This window comes from Oxyura jamaicensis, chromosome 2 (genome assembly GCF_011077185.1).
Source record: "Oxyura jamaicensis isolate SHBP4307 breed ruddy duck chromosome 2, BPBGC_Ojam_1.0, whole genome shotgun sequence".
NCBI lineage: Eukaryota > Metazoa > Chordata > Aves > Anseriformes > Anatidae > Oxyura > Oxyura jamaicensis.
Window position 1 is genome coordinate 132,241,398 of NC_048894.1, and position 25,833 is coordinate 132,267,230.

General features: G+C 37.2%; 1 protein-coding gene across 2 annotated transcripts in view; it reads right to left on the reverse strand.

Moving 5' to 3' along the window:
* The window catches only part of MMP16 (matrix metallopeptidase 16), a 201,544-nt gene extending 195,137 nt beyond the window's left edge, over window positions 1–6,407 (reverse strand). Inside the window, exon 1 of one of the 2 annotated variants that reach the window (XM_035316408.1) lies at window positions 5,896–6,407. In XM_035316408.1, the coding sequence (XP_035172299.1) occupies window positions 5,896–6,027 (132 nt within the window). In that variant the 5' untranslated portion in view covers window positions 6,028–6,407. The remainder of the gene's footprint in view (window positions 1–5,895) is intronic. The other variant, XM_035316409.1, reaches the window with a different exon arrangement.
* Window positions 6,408–25,833: the final 19,426 nt, after the last annotated feature.

Genomic DNA, 25,833 nt, shown 5'->3' on the forward strand with positions numbered 1-25,833 from the left:
GTACTGACCTTTTAGATGGATTCAAATAAAACTGACAAAGAGCGACATAAATCTTAAACCAGTTAAAGAAGATGGTATATCCACTCTGAAGAAACAATGAATGGTTATGCAGGAGCATTATTCTACTGCAGGATGCCTTCTGAATAATGGAAGGGGGGAGAGCTTGGGATTGTTCAGGCTTTTTTTTGCTGAGCTAATAAATTGTGTATTTATTTTAGTAAGATCTCTTCAGAAAACACTAGGAATACATGTTTTCGCAGGTTTCTCTTGCACTCAATAAGGTGATTACATAAATCACCTTTGTTTAACTATTTTATTTCTTTTCTTGAGTGGAATTGAGAACAACTAATAGCTGTAATGCTCAATCACTAAGTAGTCAGAAATCTGCAATAGAAAAATAAAGATGACAGAACTATAAAAAAAAATCTGTCTTGCTCCTAAAGTCTAACATACTATGTCAGTGGCGAACTCTTCAGAACTGGGACCATTTTTTTCAATCTGTATTTGAACAAAATAAGAGGCAAAAGATCTAGAAGGTTTTCTGAAACATTTTCAACAAAATAATCTTATGCTACGCAGTAGAAAATTGATCTACTGTAATTTTTGTAAAAATGAATTGTTTTAATTATAGCAGAGAATATATTCTACTGACTAGTAATCTCCACATGTATTTATTTTATAATATTAAATGAGAGCCCATTTGTCATGCAGTAGGTATTTGCCTACTGTAACAGAAAAATGTTCTGTTGCCTATTAGGCGTAGAACTTTCTATTATCTAGATATATCTGTTCACCAGAAACCTTTACAGAAGGTTTTCTTTGTATCTGTAATTTCTCAATAATCAAATAGGAAATATCCCATATTATATCTATATTTTTATTGAATAATATTTCTCCATCTAGCCACCTCCATCACCGGATGCAAGCCTCCTAATCCTCTCCAACCTCCTAATAATTTCATCCTGAACTTCTTGTACTCACAAAGAGACAGTTCATTTAGTAGATATCTTATCCAAGGGCAAGATAGAGAATTTGAACAACTGAGAATCATGTGTGCTATCTGCACCTAAAAACAATGAAGACAACCCTGTAAATTCTTTTTAGGACATACAGCACTACTTACATCAAAAACACTTTAATTGCTTCTCCTTAATTCTTTCTGAGCTTGCATTTTAACAAGCTAGAAAAGTACAATTTTGTGCTTGCAAACCTGCTAAGCAAGCCCACTGGCTGACAAGCGTGTAAAGGTGATATTGGAAGAATGTTTTCCTCCCAAATGTTTATTTCCTTTCAATTGCCAGCTGAAGAATTAAACTGGACTGCTTTCAAGCTTAAATGACCCAGAGCCCATGAAAGAAAAGGTCATGGATTACCACTGGACAGGAGATGGATGATAATTATAAAGTCTATTAACAATGAAAGCAATGTGGTTCTCAAGCACTTATCGCCGTGGGGGAAATTCACAGTATTTTCCTTAAGTTTTGATTCTACTGTATTTTGTTCCACAATAAGAAATTTAACTGTCACACACCTGAAAATGGGAGGAGGTAAAAGACTGTATTGTTTTAAAGAGCTGCTCAAGCTAAAGATTCATTTTAAGACCTTCCCTAAGGATTCAGGTCTATAAATTTAGCATTAGAAGAAAGAAACTAGAGTATAACTGCCTGCTTGAGGAGAGAGATGATGAAGCATGCTTTGTCTCTAGTGCATCCCATATCACAGATACAGTGAATGAAACCAGGTGGGAACCTAAAAACAGTTCTTTCCTCAACAGGCTTTATGCGCATACCCAGCTGATGCGGCTACTCACAAGAATAATATCCAGTATAAGAATACAAAATAGAATCTTATTCTAGATTCATGACTGATGATCCTGTCTTCTGACCAAGGTGTACTTGTTTCAGTAACCCTTAAATAACGTTGACATTGATTTCTATTTTTTTTATAGTAAGTGTCTAATAGCATTAAATATACACAATTATTAAACTATATACATAAAATAATTGATAATATTAAAAGATGAGCTCACAGATTAATAGCAGCTCAAACAATACAATAATATTGGTTTTAGGAAAACATGTAAGTATATATAAAGGCTTATATGAATGATACTCATGATAGACACTCCCAATATGAGATATTATTACTATAGTGAGGAACTTTGAGGAAAAAAAGAAAAGCCTGGCTGGCTCAGAATATCATCCTCTATTAGATTCTGAGAACAAATTATCTTGTGCTTGCTTGTATCAATTTTACTATTTAAATGTCTGTTTAATAACTGTTATTCCATTCTCTATTTCATTGATGGGCATTTTCCTCTATTATGGTATGGAAATAGTTTAAAATAGTAGAAAGAAAGACCTACATTGATAGCCATATTCTTCTGTTACTGCAATTACTTACGGATGTTATAGTTCTGGACCAATAGTTCAACATTAAAAATAGGAAGCTACCGGTATAGTCCTCAGCTGTTCTCATGATTTCAAAAGCAATGTTTCACCAAAATACTGTAACCAGTGAACTTGAACATTAATGTTAAAATCTTCCTACACATACCGGGATGTGAATCTTAAACTTCATTGTGACTTCTTAAACTATCAGTTTACAACCACCTCTCATACAGCTTTACCACAAAGCTCTCATTACCTCAGAGTGCAAGTGAGCCCCTCCAGAGTCTCATACTCCATGACCCAAATCCTACTCAGCTATTTCTATTAAACACAACACTACATACATGAACACATTTCAGAATTGACAACTCAGATGTCATTGGAAGCTTAAGGACTTCATCCGTGTAGATATTTGCTTAGAAGAATTTTACACAGAAGCAATAAAATTACAAAGAAAGAACAGTAATGTTCGTACAAGCTTGTAAACTTCATCTTTATGTTTTTTCTTTTAAAAGGCAATGTTTTACTTAATATCTTTGAGCTACAGTAGTATCTCTTAAGAATTGCTCTGGCTCATAGCCCAACAAACCGGCATTGACACAAACAAACAAACAATTCGAAAGTGCTACACAAATGTTTCCTTTCAATTAGGAAAGTGGATTAACAGAGGCAGAATAATAAGAGGAAATAAAGGATCTCTGCATTTTATAACGTTCAACAGGTATTATCTGTACTTTATTTAGAAACAGGAAAGTATTAAAATCTGCTTTCCAACCATCCTAAGTATCTGTTCAGGGACATTTTATTCAACTAAATGTATACTGCTTCTTTCCTGAAACCTGTTTCGTATGTCACTTTGTATTGCCATAAGAATTGTCATATATTTACACAATTTACCATCAAGTACAACTGTATTATGCACTTGTGCTGACACAGAGTGCCGTACAGCACAATACATACACTGCTACTGCCAACACCTTTGCCTCAGATTTCTTCTCATGGTTTTAGCCTTTGCTGTTCCTACATGAAGAAAGTTGAATTTGTAGTGCTATCCAAACAGCACGAACATGGGGATGTCTGTTCTGGGGCATAACTCAAGTCTGTCTAGACAGGATCATGTCACAGAGTAGTCAAAAGCAGTGGTCTAGGGAAGAACCTCCCATTAGGACAACTCTTGAATACCAGATAAATTCCCTCAAACACTCTTCTGGCTACTAGCAATCTGTCGCTCAAAGACTGAAATATGAAAAGAGACTGAGAGAGCAGGCTGGTATATGATGAACTGGGAGGAAGAACATGAGATGGAATATTTCAGGAGGAAATATGTTCCCTCAAACAGACACCCAACAGTGTCTCTTGCTACTGGTATTGTCTTCTGCCCTCCAAATGTGTTGTTTTCCATATGAAAGAGGTGTCAAAACTGAAACTGTTTCCCATCTTTCCTCATAAAACCTCCTTCTGACTGGAGTTGGCCTCCTGTTCCTATTCCACTTGATGAAACCAATCTTTTTCTCCTCCCACACTAGCTCCATCTGCCGCCCGTCTTTCCAGCAGAGCCAGATGCCAGCAAAGCAGACTACTGTGGGAGGAGAAAGTTCTGTTGCTGGAATTTCTTCCCTATACCCTGCAGGGGGCCAGCCTGTGAAGCCTGGAGAGGCTACAGAGAGCAACTTCCTCCCTTCCATGCTGCTTTCCTATGCTCATCCATAAAGAAGGCAGCTGAGGACAGGAGCAAAAGGAGAAAATTTCAACATGCACGCTGAAATTTGCGACTACAGACTCCAGCACACTAAACACTGCATAAACACCTAAGAAGATGAGTGCTGCCCCAAAGAGCTTACAGTCATACTGAAGCAGAGATGCATATTTGTGATATGAAATGAATGAGAAGGACAAGTGTGCAGATGGCAGAGGAAAAAAAAAAAAAAGGTAGGATGTATGATCAGGAGAGATTTTAATGATGGAGTAAAGACAATACTTTCTAGAGAGAAAGTCAGAGAGGGAAGCTGAGGTTGCGTGTTGCTAAGCAGAAAGGAGGACTGCATGTAGGAAGGGAAACTGCCTTTCAAGAGGGAAAGTGTAGAATGAAAGCAGACAAGGAAAGAAAAAGTGATTTTGGTATGTATGAGGTGATCTTGGATGAGGCAAAATGAGAGAAAGTAAAGGTAAGGACTTGAGACAGAAAAGGAGTCAGTTTAGGGATGGAGGAGCATCTGCGGGAGCAGTCTTGCCATAGACAGGAGCAAGAATGAGTGTTACTAAGTGAGAACAAGAGCTCACATAAAACAAGCCAGTGTGCATATGTGCGAGACAGAGAGAAAGGCACAGGCTTCATTTCTGTGAAAGAAAGAATTGTGGGAACATAAAATGAAAGACGAGAAACAAGAATGAGTTGGGTCTGGTGCATGGGTGCAGCAGGAAGTTTGGAGTGGGGCTGGCAGGACAGAAGAAAGAGAAGGCACACAGAGATCTAACAGAAAACCGTTACAGCATATGTGAAGTGGAAAGAGCACACGCAAATTAGAGAGATGTAATGAGAAGGATGAAGAACAGACAGAGAAATACAGCACACTGAAAAAGATGAGGAAAAAGGGCTCACAACTGAATGAATGGAGAGACAGGAGGGGAAAAAGGAGGAAAGAATACATGCTATAAAGTCAGTAAAAGCTCATTACTTAATAGGAAGCATTATATTAAAAAATAAAAAAGAAAACGGGGGGTGTACAGAAGAGTTACTGGAAATGGGTGTTCACTGAATTCTCACCATGGCTGCAAACTTTGAGGGTTTGCCCCATCTAGGTATCCCTATGTTTTAACCTTCATTTTCACTTAGGGGAAGAAAAAAAAAAAAAAAAGTATTTCCTGGTCCTCCACACCCTCTAACTTTTGTGTTGTATTTGCACCGTTATGCCATTTATTTCACCGTTTCTAGTGGCAACTCTTTTTGTTAGGTTTAAGGGGGAAAAGGATCGTATTTTGCCAAACACTTCACCACAAAGAAACGCGCCCCAAATACCAAGTTTCCTTCCTCCTGTCTCAACAACACTCTTTCATTCATTCTTCTTTCAAAAAATAAAAAATAAAAATAAAGGAAGAGAGAGAACGGAAGAAAAGCGTGGGGGAAACCTCAGCCATACAGCAGTATCTTAGTTCCACGGTATTCAGAAAGCCTTCCGTGAGCTGTAGTGCCGAGCGCCGGGCCGGGGGCTGCCCGCCTTGCCCCGGGGGGCGCGAGGGGGCACGGGCAGCGCTCCAAAGCCCGGCACCGAGCCTGGAGCGGCCGCCGGCTGCAGGATACCCCTCGGAAACGCAGCCATCAGGGAGGGAAGCTAGCTGCCCGCTGCTGGAAAGAAACCGCCACCGACCTGGCTGCTCGATGACATGGCTGGCTGGGGGCCGGCGCCCCCCCCCCCCCCATCTGTTTTATTTAGGGGATGTGGAAAAGGGAAGGGGGAAGCGGGAGCGGAGGGAGCACACGCTCACACACGCACACGGCTGAGCTTACCTCCACATTGAAATACTGCTCCGCTTTGCACACTGTAGCACATAAAATCCAAAGGAAGGTTTGCAAGAAAAACACCCTGGACCGAGACACGAAATCCAACCGGCTTCCAGTGCTGAATGCGAGTACGATCATAGTGAACTGTGCTTCAACGGATGGAAGATCTCTCCCTCTCTCTCTCTCTCTCTCCCCCTCTCTCTCTGTTCCTTAAACAAATACACAAACAAACCAGCCCCCTCCCCGGGTCGGTGAAGAGCCCGTAGCGCAGGTTCACCCACAGCAGGGGAGGAGGTGGAGGAGGAGAAGGAGGAGGAGGAAGGGGGACTTAGCAGCTCCGGCAGCAAGCTCAGCTCTCGCTCATCCTCCCCGCCAGTCCCGTACGGGGGGAATGTGGCGTCCGAGTGCCGCCGCAGCTCCGGCACGACTCCTCTCTGCCCGGCAGCAGCAGCAGCAGCCGCCTCCCCGTGTCCTCCTCCTCCTCCCCCTCCTCCCCCTCCCCCTCCTCCCCTCCCTCCTCCTCCTCCTCCTCCTCCTCCTCCTCCTCCTCCTCCTACTCCTCAGCCTCCTCCCTCTCCGCCTCCTAACGGGGATGGCTCGGCTCCCTACCCTACCCTTCCTTTCCTCTCCTCTCCCTCCTTCTCTCCCCCCTCCTCATCCCAAATCCACGCAGCCCCGCCCGCCTCCCGGCAGCCACCTTGAAGGCGGCGGCCCCGCCAAGCGGCCCCGCCGCGCTCCATCCCTCGCCTCCCCGCCGCCGCCGACCCGGCCCTTCCACCCCTTTATTTTTTCCACTTCTGCTGGGGAAGGGGCCCGCAGCCTCCCCAGTGCCTTCTGCCTCCCTGTCGCCCCCACGCGGGCCGCGGAGGGAGATGTGGAGCGGTTGACTGGGGATGGATGCAGAACCACCGCGGGGAATGTTCCCCGAAGGTGGAGTGGTGGTGGTGTATGTAGCGGTGATGTAAGCAAGTCAGAAATAAAATAAAATAAAATAAATATATATATTTATTTTGAAAATCCATTTTAATATGCTCAGATACACGGTCATATTCACTGGGGGGAAAAATGCCTTCTGATTTACGCACATAAGCAATTATTGTGATTTTATGGTAAATAGATCGTTTTGTGGAGGTGTTTGATATTTGAGCAGGACTGTCCAGTCAAAGGTCAAGCAACCCATGACATTAGGGAGACAAGCTGTTGCGGTAATGCATCTTGTTCAGATATGTACTGAAAAACAACAACAACAAAAACACCAGGAAGAAAAAGATTAACTTAAAAGATTCCAAGATATGAAAATTTACAGCATGTTTAGTTATCAAAAAAGATACACTAGATCATGATGTGCAACAGTCTGAAAGTAGAAGACACCCCTGACAGACAAGTCTACTTTCTTGGGTAGTTGAGGTCAATGACCAGAACTAAAACTCATGCGGTTTAGACATATAGAGTTTTGATAACACTTAGTAGCAGGATGTAGGAATAAGGCAGGTTCTCCATCTTCTGATGTCTTTAAAATAAGGCAGTTATCTCTGAAGATGTCATGTTCTGCCTAACTAAAAGTTTTGCCATTTAGCAGAATTCCTTATATGATACACTTTTCTTTTTTCTTTTTTTTTACTCTTTTCTTTAACATTAACTGCTTGATCTAAAAGGTATTTTCCCTTCTTCAGATTATTAGTGATGTGAAATCATGAAATATAGAGCTGGAAGCAAGCTAGAAGGACTTGTTGGCACTTTGGTGACCAGCATCAGAAGTCAAAATGATCTTAACAAATTAATGTCTTGAAACCATCAGCAAGAAACTTAATACTGACAAATGCAAATTATATCTGGGAAGAGAAATCAAAAAGTATGATACCAGTAAAACAACAGCACATCAGAAAAGAATCTGAGCGATGTAATGCACCTTAAAGTAAATATGAGTCAGCAACATGCTATAGTTTAAAAAAAAAAAAAAAAAAAAAAAAAGACAACATTATTGTAGAGTGTATTAATAGATTAATAGTTGTCCTTTATTTCTGACAGGACAGATGATTTGATTTTTCTCATAGGGACTGGTGGAGCCAAGAGTGTTTAGTCTCAAACTAGAGAGAATCCAGAGGAAAATAATACTAAAACATTTATAATGTAAGACATGGAAAATTTGAAATAAACACTATTTCTTTAGTCTGAGAAGGCCTAGGGTAAATAGTACGGAAAATTTTCTTTGTGTGGAAAATGTTGCTGTGAAAAGGACAAAAATATTCTTTCTGTCTTCAGGATGAAGGAAAAAATGTATCAACTAAATTATTCAGAAAGTTCAGATTTAATGTTAGACAAACTTTCTAAAATATAAAGGTAGTAATATTGGGAACTAGATACCTAGGGGGAGTGTGGAATATCTTTCATATGGAGGTTTGATAAGCAATAATATTATAGTTATACATTCCATTTTCAGTGTAATGGATTGGATTATGTGATGTCATCAACTTTTTTGTTTGTTTTTTGGCTATTAGATTAGTAGTTTCTATCCTTATGAATTAATAACTGGTTATTACTCAGGTATTACTCTGTGAACTAACAACTGATAATTCATTACTCTGTGAATCAGTAACTGGTGGAAAAGAAGCACTTATCTTGTGCTTTTTGTTTTTCCTCTTCTTCTAAGGGACCTTCTTTTTATCTATGCTTTCAGCAAATGCTATCTCTGTTTTTGCTGGTGTATTTTGTAAAGTCCACCATTAATGTAATACCTGGAAATGGAAACATAAATCATAGAATCATAGAATGGCTCGGGTCAGAAGGGACCTTAAAGATCTACTGAATAGATCTACTAAAGATCTACTTCCAAAATTCATACCATGGGCAAGGATACAACCCACTAGACCAGGTTATCCAAAGCCCTATCCAAACTGGCCTTGAGCACTGCACTAAGCATCCACACCTCCTCTGGGCAACTTGTGCCAGTATGTTCCTCTAACTGGAACTTCATTCATTGCCCCTGTCAGGACTGCTGTAACTATTTACTCTGAAAAACATGGGACTATGAATATGGTTACCTTCTTCCTTTACACTGTATCCATTAGAAGAGGAAAGAGGAAAAGCAATGGTATGAATAGAACAGTGGAGAACAAAAACACCCAAGTGTTTGTAAGGCTGTGTGAGAAAGACAGAGAGACCACAATGGTAAAGAAAGAGACTGGTAAGCAACAAGAGCAGAAATATGTGGATATGAGTGCCATGGGAAGAAATGAGTCAATGTCCATATGAAGGACAAAGATGACCTTTGAAGTGAAAAATTTCATTCAGGAATGCTTGTGTGAGGAAACACCAGCAGTAATGGGAAAGGGCCTTGAATATTTTTGAGTAAGCTGGGGGCATAAATATAAAGGAGTAGCATCAGAGCCTTCTGGCTTTTTTGAAAGACAAGGGGAGTTCTTTTCCTGCTGCTCCCAACCAACCTACTAGCTCAGTTTTTTAGGTTCCGTAGATTTTATCTTTTATGGATGACTGCAATCACAATGTATAAAGTAGTAGTATGTACTAGAAGCAGGCATAGGCATCATTGAGCACTCCCATGTCCAGCTTTGAACACAGGGCAAACATCTTCCACATTACTCTATATACAATTCTGAATTTAAAAAAAATGATAAGTAAAAACACAAAATATTACATGTTGTCCTTGCTGACTTCTGTGGTGCTTAGCTGCTAATAGTACCAGCTGGAACTTTTTAAAATAAGAGGGCTTTGTTGTAACATGCAATAAACTGCAAGAAATAAGGGTAAACATCACAAATCTTATGTATCTATGGATTGTTACATTTAGATATAGTTTGGAAAGATTTTCTACACATCTGGCCTTTTTCTTATGAAATGAGACTTTCATAGATGTGTCTATATGAATTCTGTTTGACTATTTGGCAGATCCTACAGGATATGAAGGCAACAAGTTTAACAGTGTAGAAGGAACACTGCATTTAACATGTATTCCTGCAACAATTATGCTCATATTGCCTCTGTTCAGGTCACTATTGTTCTTTATTTTGCATGTTTCATTGCAGTCACAAGCCAATGTGGTCAGGAATCAGAACTGACTTATACTGCCAGTGCACTTTGCTATGTTGTCTTACAGCTCCACCAATGGCTTTATACAGTAGCTGAGTAAAGACAGGAGAAATAATATTGTGAAACTTCACACAATTGTAGTAGAATCACAAGGAAAATTCCTAGAATCATAAAATTAACTAATAATTCATGATATTTTGGTTCATGTTTGGTTTCTATTTTTCACCAAAAGCCAGTGAAGTCAGGGAGGAAGTCTGAAAGTGTAAAAGCTGATAAATAAATAAATAAAATTAGTAAAGTATCAATTGAATTTTTAATTTTAATAAAGTCATAATGTTTAGAATAAATAATAACTTAGGTTCACAAGGGCCTCTGTAAGTAATTAGGTCCAATTGCCTGCACAAAGCAGACTCAACTCAGATTAGGCTACTCTGGTGCTTGTTCTGAGAGTCACAAATCAAGTTAACCTAACCTAAGCATCATAACCTAGTCTGCAAAATGATTTCCCTGTGTCAGGGAGATATTTCGAGGGTAAAATCTCTTTTGTGTGGCATTTGTCAGGCCTCCAGTTATTTTAGTCTTTGTAGTGACAGCATCCATTGCAGAAACTAGAGCAGATGTCTCCTAATCTCTTAAAAGTAGGAGAGGTCACCAAGAAAAATAGCTATTGAAAATACAAATCTGTAGCTGAGGACTGACAGAAGTACATTTTAAAGAGAAAGAAGATACAGTGTTAAAGAAAAATGACTCTTAGAAGATAAACATTGTGAACTACACAATAACAATAAAAATAATATATTTTTCTGTAATAAAATATTTAAAAAATATTTTTTAGTAGCATAAGTTAGTACTGTGTTAGTGAAGAATAGATCCAAAAAATGCACCAAAGCAGCCAACTCCTTATTTACTCAATGCAAGTACTTGTATAAAATTTTATTTTCTCCACTCTATGACAATTTTCATGCTGTTGTTTTCCCTTCCAGTTCTGATACATTCTCTCCATGCTTTCTGATTTTTGGCTGAGTCTCCTGAGCAAGGAAGGTCTGTTTATACTTCAAGTCCATCAGCAATTTCCCAACATATATACCTCATACTAAATGAGTCTATGCAGCCAAAGGTGTATGAATGGTCCAGCTGTCCTTTGGACTGTGCTGCTGATTACTCACTAGGTAATGCCGGAATAGAAGTCTAGTGCCTGTTGTAAGAGCTTAACAATTTATGTTGTATATTAATTTTTACAATGTGCCCCATATTGATGTGTTTAAAAGCTAAGGAAAGAACATGATGCACAAAACAGAAATAAATAATGTAAAGCAACAACAGGTGAGTCTGACAGACAGTAGTTCTGAGAAGCATAGTCAATGGCTTGTAAGGTAACAGAGTACTTTTAAAAATGTTGAAAATATTTTTTTAAAATATTGAAAGGTTTGGTCAAGAAAGGAACCAACAGGTGTCTTTCATAAATATTGTGTTTCATAAGTATGAAAAGGTCTAGTAACTTGATGGCTTCTATAACATAAATACAAAGGCCTTCATATTAGGTTGAATCTTAAATGGAAGGTAATTATCCCAAGTTTTGTATTGCTCTAAGCTGACTGGAAATTCGACTTCAACATGGGATAAAATAGACACATATAACATTCCTTAAGATCATTTTAGTTTTTTAGTATTCATATATGAGATTTTGGATCAAGAATAAATGTTTATAGAAGAAAGACTTCACAATGCTTGTAAAAAGACAGCAGAGTTATCAATAGACAATATATTTTTAAAGGGCTCACTTGAAAATGTATCTGAGGACGTCAGCCTGCAAGAAACAGGACATCTCACCCAGGGTTAAGCTTATGTATTACTCCTTTTTACAATAAATACCCAAAATGACAGATATCTTTCAGGTAGAAGCAGTTATTATTCAAGTGAGCAAGGACAAATCACACAAAGAGGATTCAGTTTTTCTATGTCCAGGTTCCTCTGATTACAACCTGATTCCTTCCACGCCCTCCCCCCCCCCAACAGGCAACTTTTACTTCCATGTTAGGGTTATCGGGTTATCTTGGCATCCTTTTTCTATAATTGGTTAATTGTAGATATAGGTTAATTTTGTCACTTGGGAAATAGTGGTCAGGTCAAAGAAAACTATAAAATAAGGTATATTCTTTTGAGACAAGTATTAAAGTCTTGTTTGCAGTCTTGCAGTCTCAACTTTGTAACCTGTGTGCTGATGGTCTAAAAAGCAACATTTAACAATTTCAGAAATACTGTTTTTCAGTGTGGGAATATTGAAGTATGGGTGTATTGTTATACCCCATAGTGAAAAAGAGTAGGGAAGAAAAAGTGAAGCTAAGACCTGGAAAATGAATTTGTTAGAACAGAAGGGCAGACATGATTATTAGGACTACAGTGTATGAAAATGCATTACACACATACAGGATCTAGTCGCTCCAAACAGATGATGTTAAAGTTGAACGGGACTCAGTTTTCCTTTGCCTAAACTCCTCTGATGAAATGCGATTTTTAACACCATTTACTTCTTGATTCAAGCAATGGTAACAGTTTCTTTTTACTCTCACTGTTGTTTTTCATATTTATATTTGTCCTGGAAGGAAAGAAGGGAACGAGGAAGCATTTTATAGGAGTTAAGCTTAAACTGAATTTTGCCCTGTTAACATTTTTCATCAGTCAAATCTCATGGCATTCCTTGTTCTTTGCTATTCCAGTGCCAGTCATGTCCTTAGTTTTATTTTATAAAGAGAAATTAAAAAAAAAAAAAAAAAAAAAAAAGGTTTTAAGGTTTTAAATATGATGTCATAAGGGCGAAGATGCTGGTGTAGATGTGGTTGTTGGGAGGAAGGATAGGAAGTTTCTTTGAATTTGATATCCTGCTGTGAAATTACTGTAGCATTTTTGAAGGGGACGTATAGTTCAAACCTGTCTGTATATATGATTGTTTGTATGTGTGTGTAGAATAGAGCTACAAAAAAAAGATTTAATTTCATTATTGTTCTAGAACTATATCAAGGAAAAATTATGATAAAGGAAAAATATGGGGTGATAAATTGGGGTGGTATAACAATGTTCTTAGCCTTGAAAAGTCTGTTTATACATGACGAACAGTAGAGGGGAAGTTGTCAGGAGAGTAAGATAAGTAGACCAGTTTTATATGTGTATTCTGGGAGAAATTCAGAGAAAGTATTTAGATTATGTTGTGATCTTTTACAGAGTCTTATTTATTCAGTTGGATGTGGCCTTTATAACTCATGTGCAGAAAAGTCACAAGAAAACTACTGAAGATTTTTGTAACACCCCCTCCCCCAGTTTTGCTCTGTACCATGTGTGAGCCCAAACAGCATCCTGGAACTTGTAATGCTTTACAATATCCTTCTTAAAAAAAAAAAAAAAAAAAAAAAAAAACAGGTTTTTGTAATCTTTCCTCTGTCTTCCTTCTGGGATTTTTCTGGTCTTCTCAATTTTATTTTCTTCTAACTTCTGTATTGCAAAACACCTCATAAAACCACAAGAACTGGCTGTACAGAATTTCCATATCATTAAGAAGGATCCCAGTAGATATCCCAAGCATATGTTCTTACTCAAGCATAACTGAAGAAGAGGCAGAATTATGCTTAGACCTTTAGCTTAAGAGAGGCTTCCAAATACTGCTCATACTTTCAGGTTGAAATCTCAAGGCCACCTAAGAGATTTGAACCCCTAGTTCTCATTAATTTTTTGGGACTTGGACAAACCTGTATGCACATAGGCATATGTGAAAATACTAGGTTCTTTCTTCACCTGTTTCATTGCCCTGTGGTGAAAAGGATAAAGTAAAAATAAAGGAATGGAAAAACAAGAAAATTACAGGGGCTTACTAATACAGATAATTATTTTTTTAAGTGCATTGACTGCTATTTATTTAGCTGCTTAGTCATCACATGAGTTTTACACAGTGTTTACCTGAAGTGATTGATATCACAGTTACCCAGCTTATTATATGCTCTGAAAGCCTTTTTAACTGTTCCTATTATTTAGTGTTATTACCATTGTTATTGTATCCAGACATTCACAGTGAAAAAAACAAAAAAACAAAAAAACAAAAAAAAACAAACAAAAAAAAAAAAAAAACACTTTTAGTGAGTGCATTTTACATGTGAGGGGCCTTTAGCTGATTTTGTAGCCTCCAGACCCAAAGGCAGCTGAAAACATTTTTACCTTTTAAAAAGTTTCTCACATTTTGATAGAACACTCACTTGTTTGCCAAGACAAGTCAAATTTCTGGAGGGCAGAGGATGACAACAGCAACTTTAGGAATACGTGTTTATTTTTCATTGTAATAGAGATACTAACACGAGTCTTCTGTGAGAGTGCATGTGTGCACACATACATGTATGTGTGTGTGAGAGAGAGAGAGGGAGCAAACAAGGCAGAATTCCAGATTCTTTTAATAAAGAGGATACAATCTCTAGTTTTTCATTATAAGCATCCATAAAGCTGCCAGAAGGAAGAGGGAGTGGTGGAGTTCCGAGACAAGGACTTCTTGCTTTTCCCAAGCCCATATAGATACTTCAAGCACATGATGCCCATACAGATTTAGTCTGTAAAAAAATGAGTGTGATACATATGACTGGTATGCTTATGATAGCATATATATGCATATGGAATATCATCTAATGAATATTAGATAATGTAAAATAAAATTTCTCACTAATCATTTGAGCAAGTTCCACTGTACTGCATCTAATTATTCAATCTGGATCATCAAATCTGTAAGTTTACCATATTTTATTAACTAAATAAGTGAGCTTGTTTGTTCTTTAGTTCTTATTATAACTTGAGACTAGAGTTCATAAAATAATTTAGTTGGACATTTCTTATTTTATGTTTAGTCTTTGCTTCAGCAATAGTAACTTCAGCGATGTTCAGATACATTTTGTTCAGGTGGGTGCACCTCAAGCACCTGTCTCAGTAAATCTGTATTTGACCTAAATAATATCTTGCAACTCAGTACAACCAAATACTTTGCTAATGAGTAAGATAATAGATTAATACATATTTGATGAAAGAAGCACTAATAACTTTGAAAATTACTTGTTGTTTTAATTCTTTATTAGTATGAACTTCAGGTAAATGCAAAGTCTATGGAACGTAAGTCTTTTATCTAACAGGATTACTTCAATATCCAAAAGTAGATTTTTATTATGCTATTTAATAAATACTTAATAAAATATAAATGTTTTTTTTTTTTCTAATTATGCTATTTCCCCTTTAAATTGTAATCATATAGGTAATATGCTAACACATTCTGCATATATTTAACTTTATTTATTTATTTATTTATTTATTTATTTATTTATTTATAAGTAGTATCATTAGCTATGTCCTTTTCCAAGCGTGAGGAATTTTGAGTTTCTTGACAGTATTTCATGCAATGACACTTGGCACCATGGTATTGAACTGGCACTTGGGATATCTCAATTTTCCTACCTCCAGAATCAAAACCATTCATATTTTGATTCTAGAATCAAAACCATTCATATTTTATATTTGCAAAATTTTATGGTTCAGATCCCAAGTTTGTGTAACCTTTATATGTTCTAGATGAATGTTCTGTTCCTCACCAAAGCATTTTGTTGCCATAGAGAAATAAATATTTCCATTTTACTTGGTACCATTCACTAATCAGTTTAGTTCTTTTTCTGTTTTGTTATTGTGTTTGTTGTTGTTGGTTTTTTTTTGGTTTTGTTGTTTGTTTTTCCATGGAGGGCAGCAGGGAGTCAAGTCTGAAAATGCAGGACAATGCATGAGTAGATGATGAAAAAAGTTCCTTTCTTAATGTACAGTTTTTAGAACTCCAGCTCCATAACAGCATACTCTCATGTACAAATGAAATTACGTTAAAAAAAAAAAAAAAAAAAAAAAAAAGTATGAAAAAAAATGTGCTAGCTCAGTTTTTAGTAAATTTTAATTACAAGGGGGGTATGTTTCTGTTCAAGTTGACCCATTCATGGACACTGCTTCTATGAAGGTCAATTCCATATTTTCATTAACAACCTAAACAATGAAATTAAGGGCATAGCAATGCAATTTGCAAATGACAAAATATTTGTGAAGTTTGTAAGTATTCTGGAGATAAATGCATGTCAGAGAAAAGGTCAAAAAACTGATTAAATTTAATGATGATAAATAGATGTACTATGATTGAGAAAAATGTTATATGGGCAAACAAAATGAGGAAGAACAATGCAAGAAAGACTGGAAAAAAAGTATAGATGTTCCATAATTTGAATTAAGATTAATAGGATATTATCAAAAAAGGTAAATACAATTCTGGGAATGGTTCGTGGAAAATTGACAACTTTGAATAATACTTTTTCTTCCTTACTCAGTCTTACTAATATCTCAACTGGAATTTTAGGTTTGGTTACCATACTGTAAGACAAAACAAATAGAAAGTGATCTGAAACAAAGTGATTGGAGATTTGAAAGCATATAAGAAAAGATTCTGTTTTGGACTGAAACTTTTTTTGTGTGGCCTAGACAAGAATTCACTACAGATGGTATGGTAATTATATCTGTGAAAATGTACAGGTATCATAAAAAGCATACATTTATACCCCATCACTTTGAGGTAGATTGGACTTAATTATAAATCAATAAATTTAATTTAGATTTTTTTTTTTCCTTGCTATAATGTAACATTGGAAGAGGCTGTTTATGGAGGCTATGAAAATTTTTAAAAAGATATTTAGGGTACCTGAACAGAGTTTATGTCACAGAGCAGAGTACATTCAATAAATAACCCATCTGGTGAATTCCCTTTTAAATGAATTATAGGTAAGCAGTGCAATCAACATTTAATAAACAGCAAGTATTTATTGATTTAAGTGTGTGTGTATATATATGTGCACATACTTTTTTTTTTTTTAATTTATTTTATTCCATGAGAAGTATTTTTTACTTGTTCTACTCCTCAAGAATCAACAGAGAACAGAGATATAGTTGTTTTTCTCCAGTTTATACACCAAATTCATTCATTACAGATAAGTTTCTCATTTCTCCATTTTTGTTACATTTTTTTTTTCCTGGTCAGGAAAAATCCTCACATGATGGGAAGTTTTGTGAGCTATTATGGAACACAGTAGAATGCTGAGTAACAGGACTACTTTTGAAACACTAGTGTTCTCTCTCGACATTTTTGCTGACAGATGATACATTTTTCTTTAGCTCGTGTAACTAAAAGCTTTTCATTTAATGATTAAAAATGTACTTGCTTGGAATGGTATGAGCTTGCCATTCTGAGAAGATGATGACAATAATATGATTGTGATGTAATTATAGCATATATAGCTTTGGGAAGTGATCTCATTTTCAGAATCCCGTATCTCATCAGAATAGTTACCAATACAGTCTCTAAACTTGCCTCTACAGATGGGAAAGGATAAAATTATCTGGACCCTATACAGATGATGATAATCAGTGTAGCTGCTATCCTTTAAAACATCTTGGAAAAAGATGAGGAAGAAATTAATGAACATGTAACTTCTAAACTTTGGTTCACATTATTGAAGATCACCATGCTCTTAATGTACCTATAAGTGGGTCATTTCAAAATAAGTAATGATACTGCTCACTATTCTTCTATTTGCCGTTTACTGTAAGATGTTATGTTTCCTATTCAGCCTAAAGGTCTACAGCCAACAAGACCATTGACTTAGTTTCAGTAATGAAGACAGGGAAGAAGAAACCGCACTGCTGAGCATGTAGTGCCTTACAAATGACTTATGGCTGGTGTAGCTGAATACCTATAACATGAGTAGAGAAATAGACATTAAGGCATTGAAAAACAAAGTATGACACCAGTACTGTTTAGAATAACACACAGAGTGAGATATGCAGGGGCATGACCTTGTATTCAGTAATCTACACTTTATGCAAGCAATTTGCAGAAATTTGCATTAAGATAAACTAGTGAACACAGGGAATGATTTCTGTAAATATTCTTTTTTTTCTTTTTTTCTTTTTTTCTTTTTTTTTTTATGAATTCACTTCAGCACTGCATTTCTTGGTTTTGTTTGTCTATTAATGTTTTAGCGAACTAGAATTAGTGTGCAGGATTATATTTATTTTGTTAGTTAACCATTAAAAATAAAAATAAAAAATAAGTGAATGCTGGAGAATGTTTCAAGAAGAGGAGTCCTGCACCTGTAAACAAAAACTAGTCATGGCAATTCCATTACATTGCAACTGGAAACTTCATCAACTGAAGGTAAGTAGAAAACAACAAAAATGTCCTAGGAAACATCTCTCCCCCTTAAAGTGTCTGAGGTTACCGATGCCATTCCTTAGTATCACCTCTCCTCCTTTGAGCTATTAAACTGAAGCATCTCCAGAAGCTTTATTGCTGTGGCTCCATACAGTGTCCTATGAGGAGTGGCTGAGGGAACTGGGATTGTTTAGTCTGGAGAAGAGGAGGCTCAGGAGAGATCTTATTGCTCTCTACAACTACCTGAGCTGGGGAGTTGGGGTTCAGCCTCCTCTCACAGATCCACAAAGTCTAGTGATAGGACTAGAGGGAATCACCTCAAGTTGTGCCAGGGGAGGTTTAGGTTGGAAATTAGGAGAAATTTCTTCTCAGAAAGAGTAGTCAGGGATCAGAACAGGTTGCCCTGGAAGGTAGTGGAGTCATCTTCCCTGGGGGTGTTTAAGGAAAGGTTTAATGTGGTGCTTAGGGACATGGTTTAGTGGGTGATATTGGTGGTAGGGGGATGGTTGGACCAGATGATCTTGAAGGTCTTTTCCAACCTTAATGATTCTATGATTCTATGACTTTGTTGTAGTGAGAAGGGAGATAATCTTTCCTATGTCTCTGTTTTCTTATGATCACATTCAAAGAATCTGCAGTTGTTCCCACTTTATACATGACTAAGTGGGGAACAACCCTCTGATGAGTGCATGTGAAGGAACAGAATCATTGTTCCTTCTGAAAAATGGATCTTCTTTCCATTTACAGAGTCTCCTCAGAAGTCCCATTCTAAAATCATGCATACCACTTCACTAATCAAAGGAATTTGTTCTCAATTCTTTTAAGATGTAAGGATAAAATAAATGAAACTAGCTCTGATCATCCTACATCTCTCATATCTGGGCCAACAATAGTTTAGATGAAGGTGATGAAAAATTAGTTTTTAAAAATGTAGTCATTACATAGCAATTTATTTTTGTTTGTTTGTTTGTTTTGTTTTATTTATTTATTCTTCATCTGTATTACTGTCTTTTCTTTCTGCTGAATCCATATGGACTCTGACAAGTTACAATTAGTAGTGCACTAGACCAGTTTGAAACTTTGGCTTCTTCTACTTTCAGGTGGCTATGATAATTTTAGTTTTTATCTAATTACTTGTAAGATTCTAATAGTATGCTTTAGGAAGAGTTTCACTGATAGTAGGTTGCAAATTATAAATCTTTGCAATCTGTACAGTCTGTATTGCAATCCTAGGTGATGGGTAAAACTAAGTCTTCCCTTCATGCTACTTTTCCTTTTGGTTGTAGAAGACATGATGACCTATGGATCTCAAATTATCTGTAAGATAGTAGAGAATAGAGGAAGAAAAAAAAATAAAGTGGAGAAAAATTATAACACAGACAGGCAAAAGAACAGTACAAGATGAGCTTAAAATTTCTGATATATCCCTTAAGAATATCAGCAATATCAGTCTTCTCGGGTAGAACTGTCTTTCTCCATTTCCTGTTAATGCCACTGCCTGTTCTTTGAGAGAAATTTGAACTTTTGTGGTGAATATAAGAATCCATCTCTTTTGTTTTCAGTGGAAGGTTGTGTTTGTGACATCCATCTAAAGGCCCCACTTTCATGTTGTTCTGTAATAAGGAAAGAGAAAAAAAAAAAAAAAAAAAGAGCTAAGAAGCTAAATGAGGGAATATCCTTTTCAGCTGTAGACAGGAGATTGATTATATGTGGTAAGGATGAGATACTAGTGTATTTAAGAGAAACAGGAAAAATTATACCATCTGAGAACATCATGACTGGCATAATGGGAGGAAGAAATAATGAAGTAATAGGATGAGATCAAGAAATGGAAGTATGTGGCTTCATTACCCACTTGACTGTACTGGGAGAAAAGATCTTTACAGATTGCCAGGAATATGTTGAAACAACAATGACAAAATGACTATGAAAATGTTTTAAAACACCACCACCAACAAAATAAAAAGAAAACATATATGTATGGATCAGTCACCTCCCTACCCTGCTAAAGAATAAACTGTTGATGCCCTCCAAGTCTGATATCCAGGTTGGACAGAAAGTGGCTTTTGTCTCCTTCTGCGAAAAATGGTGAAATCCTGAGTCCACTGAAATTCAAAGCAAAGGTCTGTAATTTAATTATAGCCTAGAGATATGAGTTCAATCAGTGCATTAAATATTTACCTTTATATTTTGCTGTATTTCCAAGTTTATCTCCTGTACCTCTTCTATTAAGAGAAATTTATTGGATAATTTATTGAGCAGTATATATTTTTATTCTTCAAAGTATCCATTATATACCAGCTATGACCAGAGTTAATAATAGGGATGTTTGAAAAGGCAGGGGAAAGAATGAGATTGTAAGGGTAACAAGATGTAGAAAGTAATACCATGCAGAGAAGCATGTTGCATTTGTATTGAAAGAACACATACAGTTTTATGCAACATGGCAAAATTCATATGCACTTTTGGCAAGAGAAGAGGTGTTATCTAATGAAAAATGTGTTTCTCTTTCTATTACACTAATATACCAACTATACAGAGGAATAAACAATGTTAATGTAGCCTGCTGAGATGAAGCAAACCCTACAGTGGCATTACTTGACATATACAAAAAAAATGACTGTATTTCTCACACTGGAAAACAGTTAAAATCCATGAAGTACCAAAAAGTGGAATCTTGCTATGGGATAGATGTACATATTTCTTCTTGTTTAAATATCAGGGTAATTAATATAAAACCACATATCTATTGGGAAGTGCATGTAATACATTTTCAGTAAAAATGAGCTATCTGAAGATTTCCTAAAACAACTACTATAATCTTTCTCATGTATATAGACGTAAATTTGATTTGCTGATCTTATTCATAGAGTTAATCTTAACATTTCATAGAATGTTGTAAAACAGTCAAGATAGGCAAATTTCAAACTTAGTGGAAATAGCAAATTGATGCCTTAGCATGAGGAATCCACTCTACTGGCACTTTTGGATATGAGGTAGTGCTGGATCAAAATTAATTCTGACCAGCCCAATGCTTGCGTGCTTTCAAGAGCTGCATATAAAGGGTTTTCTTGTTGGTCTGACCCAAAAAATATTATAGGGATGGACCTGCATGCATGACTGAGTGTTCACTGTCCTCACCTTGCTCACTGTAGGAAGCCATGTATATGATGGTTTAGTGGGTTTACATGGCAAGGTTTTGGTAGTGGGGGGCTACAGGTATGGTCTCATGAGAAGAATCCAGAAGATGCCCCATGTTAGATAAGGGCCAGTTTCAGCCAGATCCGAAGGGACCCACCACTTCCCAGAGCTGAGCCACTAATTGATGCTATTTGCACCTCTGGGAGAGCAGATTTAAGAAAGGGAATAAAACTGTTGCACAACAGCAGCTGGGAGAGTGAGGGGTGAGAACCAGACAGAAGGAGGGTAGGAGGTGCTCTAGGCAAGGAGCAGAAGTTCCCCAGCGGCCTGTGGAGGAGCCCCCGGTGGAGCAGGTGGATGTGGCCTGGAGGAGGCTGCAGCCTATGGAGAGCCCCCACAGGAGCAGGCACCGGGCCAGAGCTGCAGCCCGTGGAGAGGAGCCCACGCAGGAGCAGGGGGCCTGGGGGGAGCTGCCACCTGTGGGGGACCCATGTTGGAGCAGTTTGCTCCTGGGGGATGGCACCTGTGGTACGGAGCCATGTGGGAGCAGTTCTTGAAAAGCTGCTGCCTGTGGGAAGCCCGTGCAGGATCAGTTCGGGAAAGATGGCATCCCATGGGAGGGACCCCACATGGACCAGGGGCAGAGAGTGACCATGAAGGAGTGGTGGAAACAAAGTATTCAGGACTCACTGCAGCCCCCATTCCCTGTTCCTCTGTGCTTCTCAGTGGGGAGGAAGTGGAACAGCGTGGAATGGGGAAAGGTGTTTTTAGTTGTTTTATTTTTGTTTGTTTCTCACTTCTGTAGCATGCTACTAATAGGCAATAAATTTTATTAATCTCCCTATGGTGATTCTGTTTTGCATATGATGATAATTGTTGAGTGATCTCCATGCCCTTATCTCAACCCTTGAGCTCCTTTCATTGTATTTTCTCCCCCTTTCCCTTTGAGGAGGGGGATTGAGAAAGCAGTTGTAGTGGAGCTCAGCTGCCCATCTGGGTAAAACCACCACAGATGCTTTATATCATTATCGTGATACTTGTATAGTTGATCTTTTATTATGGCACAGGCAAACCACTAGTTTTTTTTAGATTCCATCTCTTTGCTTTCTTCTCCAAGGGTATACAAGATGATATCTGACCACACTTTCATCAGCAGGTTGCTGCTGTGCAGCCCACCCACTACACTGAGAGGTTAACTCCTTGGGTAAGCAAGTCATCCAAGGATGATTTGTATTTAATTAATTTTATATTTCAGTTGCAGAAACATCTACTTGCACAGTCTTTTCTACTTGACTTGGGGGTCCCAATGTTTTTTATTTTTTGCCTAAATCAACAGTTGCTGTGAGACTGTAGCTGGCAAATTATGCAATCTGAAAACAAATTTTAAATCCTAGATAAAACATAACAATTAAATGCCATTTTAGAGATTGTTAAAAATCTCTGAAGTGTGTTTATATATGAAAGGTAATTTTTATGAATGCATTAGGTATGGCAGAAGCCGAATAACTAGGTTAGAGAATATTCTGAATAATGCAATAAATACCTGGTAGGAAAATTTATCTAATTCTCTACACATTACAATGTGTAGAAGTCCAGTCTGCCTTTAAAACTCTAAAATATCAGATATGATTAATAAAATTCAAGCAAATATAAATTTGGGCCTGATTTATTTATACAAAATGTAAAATTATTAGGGAAACATTATTTTATTCACCCCTGAGACAGGGAGCAGCAAGAGCTCATCTGGCCTTGGGCTCTTGATGAGGAGGAGCTGACAATGGGTGGGACAAACAAGGCAGTTCCTTCCTTGAAGGTGCAGCCTTGAAGGTGCAGCAGAAGGTGCAGCCCTGCAGCTTCAGGTGGTAAGAGAAGCAGGGTCAACCAGCAGTCACAGTCAAGGTGAGATCATGAGTCAAGTCCAGGCTGAGCCCAGGAGGTTGGACTGAAGACAAGGCTACCTACAGCCTGGGTGCAAAGTCTGTCCAGGAAGCCTACAAACCAGAGCAACAGGAGGCATATCTGGGCTCCTGGACACCTACAGCATAACTCTGGGCAGGTCTGGGTGTCCAGGAATGAGCTTAAATGAGACTCTCATGCCTACAGACAGAAGGGGTGGGTGAAGGTCCAGATGAGGCTGCTTAGGGTAGTTAAAGCCTGTTAGCACACTCAGGACCCAACAGCGTAAATCCAAAATAATCCCATTTGCTTCAAAGTATAAGCAATGGAATTTACAGTAATCAGTCTCACTAAGTCAAATTTTCAACCCTGTTATATGTTAAGAAATGGTTTAGTGAAATAATGAGTCATTTAATAAATATTTAGGTTGCCCCTTATTGGATGAAATAAGTCTTACTGATGAAGTCCGAATATTAAAACAACACCCACTAGATGTTTAAAATAGATTAAATGCCCAACATACGTTGTTAGAATTGTTAAATTTATACTTGTGATATATGTGAAGCCACATCTTACTCTCATTAATCTATATTTCATAAAAATTCAGACACCTTATCCAAAAGGGACTTTCATTGATTCCTGTTCCGAATTATAAAATATTGTTCACTTTAGTTATAAAGGCCCCAATTACCCACATTCAAAGGAGCTTGCCTATGTAAACAGATGCTCAGAGTAATTTACAGTGGGAAGAACACATAACTCCCCAAAAGTAATTAATGGGATATTTTTCAATCAAGGATATTTTCTGGTTCTGACTCACAGTTCTACATTACAGAGCAATATTCTTTTCAAAATATTTGTAGTATAATTTATACAATTGCAAATAAATGTATCCACTAGAGGGCAATAACTTTGCTAACCTAGCTGAAATAACAATGTTCCAGTTGATTATAATATTTAAGTGAATAAGGAAAGACACAGAAAATCATGTGAATGACACAGTATTTTGACTGATTTCAGACTGGGAAGAACACTCATCAAGAATTAGGAAATTTCAGAGAGAATCTTCATCACCTGGATGATTGTTGTCTGTTCTCTACAAAAAGTAAAATATTTTTTTAAAAAATAAAACAAATCTTAAAATAATCCTCTTCATCTTAATCTCTTCATGGGTACTTTGATGACTCTTCCAATTCAGAAACCCTGTTTGACAGCTGTATTGCAAATTTAATTCCAAAGAGAGCATTTTTAATGAATAACAAAATACTGCTAGCCCCTTTGAAACGAGTTCAAACACATTTATCAGAGGAAAACAGAACTAAATCTTGATAATTTATAAAGGTTATACATCGTTTCATCAAATTGCTATTCTGCTCAGTATTATGACAGAATTATTCCCTCCATAGTGTGCTTTGCTCCAAGAAAAAATCCTATTACTTGTGAATCCTGGGAACAGAAGCTGAGGAAAGCTGAAGAAACATTGCTCAGGAAAGTTGTGTCATTAGACAAGTCTCTCAAAGGTCCAAACCTTTCAGTCAAAGGAAATGTGGGTAGGAAGTAAGTATAAAGAAAATAAGGCAATGTTAATAAAAAAGTACATTAAAAATTCTTAAAAAAAATACATGCAATTACTAGAAAACACAACAAATTCAATGTTTAGTTGTACTCAAACTCAATGTTTAGTTGTAAAACTAAATTTACTGATTTATTTGAACTGTTAAAGTAGAAATAAAGGTCTCTCTAAATTTAATCCCAATATTAACAAAGTTTTTAATGATATTTCTAGTTACTATATACAAATGCACTTATGTGTAAAGTTTAAAATGGATTAAGGAAATAATAAAAATACATATGAAATTATAGGTAAATCAGTTTAAATGGAAATATGTTCCAGATGCCAAAGGAGATGCTGGTAAAATGCCTGGGATGTGACGTCAAAGATGATGAGTAAATAGGGTTTAGTAGTAGCATTGAATTAATCCTGAAGATAAAGTAGCATTGATACATGCTCCAGGAGGAATTCACACAGGAAACTGTAAGCTAGAAAATCATAACTGTTGCTCTAGATGGATGGAGGGGATATATTCTGCTTGAGCGTTCTCTCTGGCACTGTGCAGGTGCCCTGCCATGCCAGAGCAGCTGAATTCCTTATGCATTATAATAGGTACCTGTAAGGAAGGGAAATGGAATTTGAAATTATCTCCTTTTGCCTGGGTGAATGTTTAGATGAGTACATAGCCTCTCTCTTTGCTTTCTGAAAATATACAGCCCCGGTCTTGTAAGAACACAGTATCTACATTAATTCTGATATATCCTAATGTCCTAATTCTGATTTATCCTAATAATGGTTGTATGTATGCAAGAAAATAAAACCTCACAATATTAAAACTCAAGCTAGAAATCTAGAAGGTATTCACCTCCAGAATGCCCAAGTGAAGTTTTGATGCAATAAACTTGCAGTAAAGTCATCTATTCTACATTGTGGATTGAATATTGGTGCCATGGCCCTGAGGGCACTGCCAGCCCTGCCTGGCCCGGTCCACCCTTGAGGCTTGCCCCATGTTGCCCATGACACAGAACTTTCTGTCAGGCTCCAGTACTGTCAG